The sequence below is a fragment of the Leptosomus discolor genome, chromosome 6 (genome assembly GCF_034619465.1).
Source record: "Leptosomus discolor isolate bLepDis1 chromosome 6, bLepDis1.hap2, whole genome shotgun sequence".
NCBI classification, from domain to species: domain Eukaryota; kingdom Metazoa; phylum Chordata; class Aves; order Leptosomiformes; family Leptosomidae; genus Leptosomus; species Leptosomus discolor.
Genome location: NC_141396.1, coordinates 38468739 through 38478218, shown reverse-complemented (window position 1 = coordinate 38478218; position 9480 = coordinate 38468739). Strand labels below are relative to the sequence as shown.

Below are 9480 nucleotides of genomic sequence, written 5' to 3'. Positions count from 1 at the left end.
TGAAAACGAGTCCTTTGTTATACTTTAACTAGGACACTGTAGCCCGGAAGGCAAAGCCGTTGTTTATACTTGCTGCTGAAGTGGCAGTAGAAAACTTGACCATCAGCATGTGTTCCCAGAGCTCTTATTTTTTCTAGATGGGTAGTAATACGTTTGTACTAGAAGTTAGTTACATGTTTGCAGTATCGGTGTTGAACTGTGTGAGACTGGAAGTTTGACTTGCATCTTGGAATACTTTCTTTCGGTTTGCTGATTTGTGTTAGGGATGGCTTGGAAACATTGAAACTCCAACTGGCGCTTTTTCTGCTGTGTGCCATACATGCAAGGACTTTCCATCACAGTGCAAGACCAGCAGGAGCATCAAAAAAGAACTTAAGTACTAAAAAAAATTTCTGTCTTATGAACATGCCAAGTCTTTGATTCTTACGCTCCTCCAAGATCATAAGCCTTTGACATGACATGAGACTTCAAAGAGTTGGTCAGGTTTCACCCACGGAGATGAACATCAGTGCTACTCCTTCGGAGTTCCTGTTAGTGCTTTTTACATAAACGCTGTTTTAAGGGGGGGAAATTACAGCTGACGTGTTACTTCACCCTGTGTTGTTTACTATGACGGCAAGCATTGGCCTCGTCTCTGCAGCCCTTTTCCCCTTCAGCCCGGCCCGGAGCTGCGGTGCCGGCACGCAGCTACCCCCTCTGCTCTGCCTTTGGCACGGCCGCAGCCAAAAGCCTGCTGCTGGCAGGAACACAGGGAACCTGCGCTCTCCCTTGTCGGCCGCAGCTCGTCACCTTCTCCGTAACTGGCTTCTGATCTCGGTGTCGCTCCCTGCCCGCACGCGCCACCCGCGGCCGAGCAAACGGAATAAACACGGAAGGGTACCACCGAGACCCTGCGCGTTGCGCTCCCGTCCGAACGAGCCGTACGCAGCGGAGGGCGGCACCAGGGTCACCTTGGCCGGGGCCCCGGCGGCTCCCCTCCGTTCCTCGCCCCGCCTCCCCCCTCGCGCGTCATCGCGGCAGGCAGCAGCCAATCCTCTCTCGTCGCGTCGGAGCGGTCTGCGCGCGGCGGCCGCTCTCCCAAGGGGCTGTGCGGCGGTCGCGTCACCCCTGCGCGCGCAGGCGTGGCGGGCGGAGGCATGGCGGCGGCGCTGGCGCTGCTGGGCCGGGCCGCGGCCCTCGTCACCGGCGCGCAGCGGCTCCTCAGGTGCGGGCGGGGCGGGGCGGGGCCGGGACGGTGGCTCCGGGGCCGGGGGTGACCCTCTTCGGCTCGGCCGGGCCGGGCCGGGCTGGGCTGGGGCGTTCTGTCTCCGTGGCGCGTGCGCCGGACGTCCCGTGAGGCGTTGCGGCGTGGCAGGTGCTGTGGCGGTAACCGGCGGTGCCGTGTGTGCAGGGGCAGCGGCCTCGGCGGCTCGGCGGAGAAGTGCCTCTCCAGGGGGATCAGCTCGGAGGAGCGCCCGAAGCGGCCCCTGCCGGCCTACTTCCGGTTCATGAAAGAAAACCGCTCGGCTTTTCGGCAAAGCAACCCAGGTACGCGCGCTGAAGCGGGCTGCTACGAGAGGCCGCACGGCTGGCAGTGATTTGCTTTCGGAAACGCAAAGTCTTAGCACGCCGGGTGTGCCAGAGATTTTGTGGTAGAGCTACCGCCGCTTTGGGTGCTTGGGGTGTTTTCCTTCCAGACCGTGCGATTTAAAGAGAAAACCGGAACAAAGCGTTTCTTTGTGAAGCTAAATGTCATGAATTACTTAAAGCGCGTTACCCTCCCTTCAGGGGACCGAACCCATCCTGGTACCCGTAGCGCACCACAAGTAAATTCGGTTTTGCCACGTGTACTGCCTTTGCGTGTCTTACCTTAGTCTTCTGTAATAACTCAAGAAAGCGATCGTTGGTGTGTAACTTTAAAAAGATTTGAAGAAAGAGCTACCCTGGGCAATACGTGTTAACAGTGATTTCTGTTTCTCAGTTATTTTAAAATCTGTATGTATTTGAAGTACACCACTGTTGCTACAACAAGCTGTATATGATTTTATTTTGGTGCTTAGTAATTCAAAAGCTACATGTACTGGATTGCCTCAGTATACATGTGAGAAAAAGTACAAGTATTTAGAGGAAGGTGGTTTTCTGTGAATACATTTAATTTGTTTGCAAAAAATTCACAGACGATGCAGTCTCTCTTGTCAGGGAGCAGTGAAATGGAAAGCTGTGCTGATTTTGAAAATGCTGTTGAAATGAATGTTAAAATGTTTAAAGAACCATGGTCGTATTGGGCAAGCCACGAGTTAAATTTAAGTAGGGAAAGCCATTTGATACCCTGTTTTGCTTGGGAGTTCAAGAGTTCAACAGCCTGAAAGGTTGAGAACTGAACTTGCAGAGCTTATTGTAGTTACGTGCCACACTGATGTTTTCCACATGTTTCCAAACTTCTAATAATCTGCAAATAAATGTACTGTTTCTCAGACAAAAATTGAGAATTTTCGGCTTTCTTGTTCCCATAGAGGGAACGTTAAAAGATAACTTGATAATTTGTTTGTTTCCTTTTATCAGTGACAAAGTATTGTATTTTCAGAGGTTTTAAGATTGGTATACTTGGACTAAAAACTCCCGATCTGTCTTGTTTTTTCAGAAATATTGAAGTCAGGTTACTGAGAAGAGCTCAGTTCTGCTTTTCCTCTGTTGAGGTGGCTGAACTTTACCTTTGAGGAGGGAGAAAGGAAGATCTATTTTCTTGTTTAGTGTGAAGCAGAGGGAAAGCCTGTAAAGGATTATAAAAGCTTATCCTCTTTCCACCACCCTTGGGTATTTTATTTTGTTTTTTTTTTTAATTATTTCCCCCCCCCCCCCTTCACAAGTTCAGGTCTGGCAGGAAACCTCATCGAATGACCACAGTGCAAGGGCCAGAGTCAAAATGGAATCAGCTGAAAATCAAAGCAGATTCAAGTCGTCATGATTTTGTTTGTGAGAGGAGACAACTTTTCCTTTAACTTGACTTCTGTTGAATAATATTGTAAATAAAAGACTTTAATAAAGATCCAGCGTATGTGCTATGTCAGGTGGATGAGGTCACTTTATACTTGCTTTGAAGAACGTTTTTGCCAAAAACCTGAGAATTGGAAATTTTACATTTGGTTTCTTCCCTGCTCCCCCTCCAAGTTCAGACCATCTTGCATGGTATGGGAAAGGATCTGACTCAAAAGAAAAAAATAATAAATTGCTGTGGAGTGGTAGTAGCTGTCTGTCTTGGGATGGAGCTTCAGTTTATAACTGCACATTTCACTGCACGTTTCATCCGAGTTTGAACAAAGAGCAGGGACTCTCTCACCCAAATGTTACAGTTCCCTTTAACTGCCATGGTAAGTTAGTTTTACGAAAGGAGTAAAATATATTTGTACAGGAAAAAGACACTAGTGACAGCTTTCCTTGGGAAAAATGAAGAAGCTTACAAGACAATAGCGATCCTTATTTTCTTGCTTTCTGTTTTTAATGTACAGAAGTGAGCAATATGGAGCTGGTTAAAATACTAGCAGGTGCTTGGAAGGAGTTACCAGCATCACAGAAGCAGGTAAGTTTGTATCTTTGCCTGGTGTGCTTTGAACTCTACAGAGCCTTGGTGGTTGTTTTACTTGGTTTGGTGTTTCCTGTGTGTTTTTGTCTTGTGTGGTGTGGTTTTTGTTGGTGGTTTTGGTTTTTTTTAAACAGTAAAAAAGCACTTGAGTACAAAGGTTCAGACATAAAAACAATTCTGAAGGGAATTGTGAGGTTTGAAGTACTTGGGGGAAGGTGCTTTGCTATTTCTATGCATGACCTTGGGTTTAGTATTTTTAATCAGTTGCCAGAGACATGAGACCACTCTTGCTCTATGTGGCTGTAGGGCTGGGAACGAATATCTCACTTCTTTTTGAAGGGTAACGTGTGCATTGCATGTATAACAACCTAAGTATTGTGAAGTTGTCCTGCTTTCATATGTGTCAGTTGGGTGAAACCTCAGTTAATTTTGATGAAAGGACCGGCTTTGTTTTGTGCTGATTAGATAGTAGCCAGAGACTTGACTTAAGGGTCACCTTGAGTTTCATCTAACTTATTTTATGTGACGTTTCTTTAAGGGACAGTGTAAAACACTTCTATGAATTGCTAATCATTGCTGAATATAAGTGCTATTTATAGCAAAGTAACAATTGTTCTTCCTTGATTGCAGTTAGCAGTTAGATTCAGTTAGGTACTAATTGCAGCTTTCCAGCTAAAGTAATATCTTTGTTCAATAGAATTGGAGTGCTCTTATATCCCTTCTGGACTTCTGGCTCTACGTGCCTTACTTGAAAATTTGCCTTTCCATTTGTGTGCCTGAAATGGAGAACAGGATGGTGATTTTTCAGGTCTAACTGGGTCCATGGAGCCTGGTTCAGCTCTTCTTGGTGCTCTGGTACCAAGGCCATGATTTTATGGTGCTTCCATACCTGGTATTGGCTGGTGTAGGAGTGTGTTCGGTGACTGGAGCGCTTGTGTACTACAGTGGGTATACACGCTTCAAGAGTAATCATTGCAACCAGGCTTCAGCTTTTCCTTCTTGTATGGAAGATTGTTACTGCTTTGGGCTGCATCAGAAGATTCATCCCATGTTATCAGATTAACTAAGGTAATTCATGGGGAGAGCCCAGGTTTTGAATCTGCGTTCTTCTGAATCCTTTCTGCTAATCAGACAGATCTGAAATGGCTACTGTACTTTCCAAATCTTACATTTCAGGGTAGTTTGTAATTTTTTTGATTAGTAGGTTAGCATTAGCTTGTCCAATGGCCAGGTGCTTCTGACTGAAAGCATCTGTTTAAGGTTGATGATTGTTCGTGTTGTAGGTTTATGAGGAAGCTAGAAAGACAGACTGGCAAAGGTATGCAGAGCAGCTGGCCGCATATAAAGCACAGCTAACTCCAGCCCAGGCTGCGGCTTTGAAAGAAGAAAAGAGAAGACGTCTGGCAAGGAGGAGATCGTTCAAGGCAAAAAGAGTAAGTATTTTCAAGTTCAAGTTTCTTTTCTCTCAAGGAACTATTTGTCTAGTATACAGAGCAGAGTTGAAGCATGTTTAGAAATACAAAAGTGACTCTGAGAATAAAAAATAAAAAAAAGCAGACGACACCACAAACCCAAAACAAAACGCAAAAAACTCCATGGACTAAAATAATTGCTGGTGTTAGCAGATATTTTAGTGGCTTTCCTTTGCTCGAAGACCAGAACTAGCATGTATCTTTGTGCTTAGAGGTAGCTTCTCCATGCTTTTTTCCTTCCTATTCCTGAAGCTGCCTGAGAAATGAAAGATAATAGAAGACATTTGAACCAGCAGCACTTTCTTTGCTTGGGAAGACAACCAGAAATAGCTTCTCACCAGGGCCTTGTTACTTCAGAGGCACCTACAAGGTAGCAGCTGTTTGAAGTAGCCATGTTTCCTTCCTTTCTTTGGATTCTGCCACTTGGCTATCTGCGTGGCTGCTGGCGTGTTGAATTAGGGCTGCGTAGGGGTGTGTCTTATTCATACAGATCATCTTCCCTCTTAGCTGGCTTACATATAAATCCTGAGAGACAGAGCCATCTATAAAGGTACAATGTTATGGTTTGTCCAGTGGCAAAATAATTGAAGGGGTTACTTATTGCTTGTTTGTTCCTGTGAATTAAACTGCTGGTGTGACATTGCCCTAACTGGAAAAAGTTAAATTAATTTGGTTTAAAAGACCCCTACTTATAGGAAGTTTTTAATCCAAATGATTCTGCTGATCCTTTTTAGAGTATGGCACCACAAGGAATTTACCTGGCATACTTAATACCTAAGCAGATGTTAATTTGCAGCACCGGGGCTGCAGTGGGAGCGTCTTAGGGCTGGAGAAAACAGCAAGTGTAACTGCATCCATAACTTGCTGTATTTTCCCCCTCTCACCATCATGCCTGTAGGCAAAGCTTTCTGACAGCAGGAACCTAGTTCTGTTCCTGGAAATCTGGAAATCTGTTGGTTCTGTTCCAGGTTCTCACCTCCCACAAAATTGGGTGGCTGCCCTCTTCTCGGCAACAGTACAGTAATTCACACCAGAAGCCGCCACCTTACGAAGATAATAGAAAACCTGTCGTCATAACTTTCTTCCTGAGTGGAATTTAACATCAGTCTTTGGTTTCTGGAAGACTTAACTGAAGTTAGAATCAGTTTGAAATGCTTTTTTAAATTTCTGTGAAAATTCAAGTTGTTAGCTTTTCTTCATTTAGTTTAGCATGAGTCTTCACAAGTGGTGAGAGCATCTTGACATACAGTCCAGTTCACAGAAAAAAAACACCAAAAACTGAATTTTAGTCTGATTTTTGCATAAAATGTAAAGACAAATGGTAAGTTTAGTTTTGGAAAAATGCATGCTTGGTAGACTGAATAACTTTTCTTGCTGTTTCTAAAGGAATTGACTGTGCTTGGAAAACCTAAAAGACCTCGTACCGGCTTTAACATTTTTCTATCCGAAAACTTCCAAGAAGTTGAGGGCATTTCACCTGTGGTAAGCCAGGAAAGGTTCTTCTTTAAAATAGATCTATTGTATTCAGAAAATCTGTTTCAGATTCTGTCATTTTCAAAGAAACTGTTCAATAGTTCAGTATCTGGATTTTGCTTTGCTTACGTTGGTTTTTTTAGGCTGTGGTGATCAGGCTACGCTGCTGGTGGCATGTCCTATACAAGCTGCTGTGTGGGTATACAGACTTAAAATACTTGCGCTATTTTTTGCACTTCAGTGTTAACTGACTTCATCTGTTCCTTCTGCAAGGAGAGAATTCTGTTTCTCTCTGTTTTGGTGCAGAAAGATCTTGTTTTTTTCAAATGGTTGTGGTGGTCTGCTACTGTTTCTGCAGCCATGGTTGTTCTATTAAGCCCATGTGACTTTGTCCTTTTTTACGGTGGTTTATACTTGGCTTTGACTAGCGTGGCATTCATCTGTAACCCCCTGTGGTCAGTCTGCTGCTAAAATAATCCTAATGTATTGCATATTCTGTATCTTGTAGGCAAAGATGAAGCAATTGTTTGATGCCTGGCAAAAACTGTCCAGTTCTCAAAAGCAGGTATGTCACTGGGTTTTGATGAGGCTCTGATCTAATCGGAAAATTACAAACTCGAGTCACAATTAATAAATTCATACAAAATCTTGAACTTAGTTGCTCAAAATATAATACTGAGGAAAAAAGCTCTGAGATCTTATTTATGTGTCTTGAAAAAGATTGCCATTACTTTTATTCTAGTAGTGACCATTTCTTTCATAGTGTTGATGTGAGTGGGATAGGGTGGAAGTTCTGTATGCCTGGAAATGGATGCTGAGTGGCATCAGGGGAGGAAGGTGGAATAATTTGCAACAATTTGATTTATTTTTTTTTCTAATTACATATAACATTTTTAAATGCCAGCATAGTAATTTGCTGCTTGTGGAAAGACTCTTGACAGATAAAAGCAACAAAAATCTACAAACGATGTGCACACAGTAATTTATTATCTTTGGTTGTCTCGGTGATAGTTTTCTGCCACCTTTCTCAGTGTATTGAAATAATGAACCTGCAGACGGGTACATGAAAATTGAGGGGATGCTATACTGAAATCTAATCTAAACCTCCAGGTTTTCAAGTGTTCTGTACCTTATTGTTCTGAATACTCAGAACATGCACTGGGTTAATGTTTTTTTCTGTATAAAAAGGATTTCAAATAGTTGGCAGAAATATCTATTCCTGTTCCTTGCATAAGCCAGCTCTTTAAAACCAGTACTCAAATAAAAAGCTGTTAGTAGTAATGTAGAACGAACTTCCTCTTCAGGAATGGCCAGCTGTTGACAAAGACATAATTCAATGCTAAAGTTTTGTATTTTTTGCAACTTCAATAGTTTTTGAGTTTTCTGGTGGTGAAAGTGAACGCCTGGGAGGTGCACTGCACGCGTCTTGTAGCAAAGTCACCTTTGTATCAAAGGGGAGGCCGTGACGTGGCAGTTATCCTGACAAAGCCCCTTCTGTAACTGTCAGTACGTAATTTTCCTCCAGCCATACCTGCAGCTTGCTGAAGATGATAAGGTTCGGTATGAAAACGAAATGAAGTCATGGGAAGCAAAAATGGTTGAACTCGGACGTGAAGACCTGATACGTTCCAGAAGGCAAAAACCAAGAAAGAAAACTGATGAAACTGCAAAGAAAGCTGAAACAGCCAAAGCTTCCTCACAGAAAAACAAGGCAATATTGAAGTGGAAAAAATCGGAAGAATAAAACGGTTAAGTATTTTATATTTAATCTCCTTTGATTGTCTTGTCTTTATCCTGCTGTGTTAATGCTGCAGTCAGCATTAGCACTGAAATTTGGAAAAGCCATAAAGGGCCCATTGGAGAAGCAGGTGATCAGTGTCTCGGAACTGACTGAAATAATCATTGCAGGTGTAGCCCAAGCTGTACAACAATAACCGGTTAATCAAGCTGTGAATAGTGATACTGACATCAGCAGAGACCTCCAATAATGGTAGATAACAGCTAGCTCTTATAAGATATTTTTTATGAAAGTGAGAATATTCTACAATGTTGCCACCTAAATTCTGTAAATATGAGCTGAAATCCAAGTTCATGCTGCTGTGTTTTATTCCCCCCATGGTATTGGTAGTGAAGAGAAATGTTCTACATTTCAACAAAAGGCACAAGAAATGTAAAATACCAACTTTTATTTTATGCATCTGTCTTTTTGTATGTATCAGTCTGTGTATACCACTTACATGACGATGAATTAAAGACCATATGAGTTTTGTATAAGCATATCTTTATTGGGACTCTTATTCCATGGTTTTGTTCGGATACATGCAAACGCTTTTGGGTTCCTGTTGTCATATTTGTGGCAGCCTGGAGGGAAAGGAAAAGGTGTGAACTGTTAAAGAGCTTTGAGTTTTGGTGTAATAAATACAGGTATTTTGAAGAGCTGCTTGTTTTCTTTCCTGGGGTCTCTCTTAGTGAAAGTGTCATAGGTATTTCAGAGAATCTGTTTTCAGAAGCAAGTCGGGCTCTTTCGGTAGTTGGTGGGTGTCATGCATCCTGAATGACCTGCAAAGCCAGTTCTTGTTTGCCAATGGGAAGTGGAAAGCCAAAGAGGAGGCCCCTGCCTTTTTTTTAATTTTATTTGATTTTTTTAAATAATTTGCTGATGGTAACTGCTGCTTCTGCGTGCTCTGGGCTTTCCTGCTGTCCAGGAGGACACATACTGATGTCACAGGCAGGAGGCTCTTGCTTATAGGTGGGTTCCCAGCATATCCCCGAGAGGGAGCGGTGTGAACCCAAACCACTGCACCTCGGTCCCCGCGCCTGTGGGGCCACCCGGCCGGGCACAGCCCCGCTGCGGGCGTGTGCCCAGCTCCTGCCCGGTTCCTGGTCTGCAGGAAGGCTCCCCTCTGTCGGGGTCGGTTCCGTTCGGGCAGGTGCTGACAGCTTCCCTCAAGCAGCCCACACCTCCCTTCCGCCGGC

The 9480-nt window shown here is 43.7% G+C and overlaps 1 protein-coding gene across 1 annotated transcript; it reads left to right on the top strand.

Annotated features, from left to right (window-relative positions):
• Nucleotides 1–1136: 1136 nt before the first annotated feature.
• On the top strand, nt 1137–8938 carry TFAM (transcription factor A, mitochondrial). Its single transcript, XM_086466493.1, has 7 exons — nt 1137–1204; nt 1391–1527; nt 3486–3556; nt 4843–4992; nt 6418–6513; nt 7013–7069; nt 8030–8938. Exons 1-7 carry the CDS (start codon nt 1137–1139, stop codon nt 8246–8248), a joined length of 798 nt encoding a protein of 265 aa, XP_086322619.1. The 3' UTR covers nt 8249–8938.
• The last annotated feature ends 542 nt before the right edge of the window (nt 8939–9480 follow it).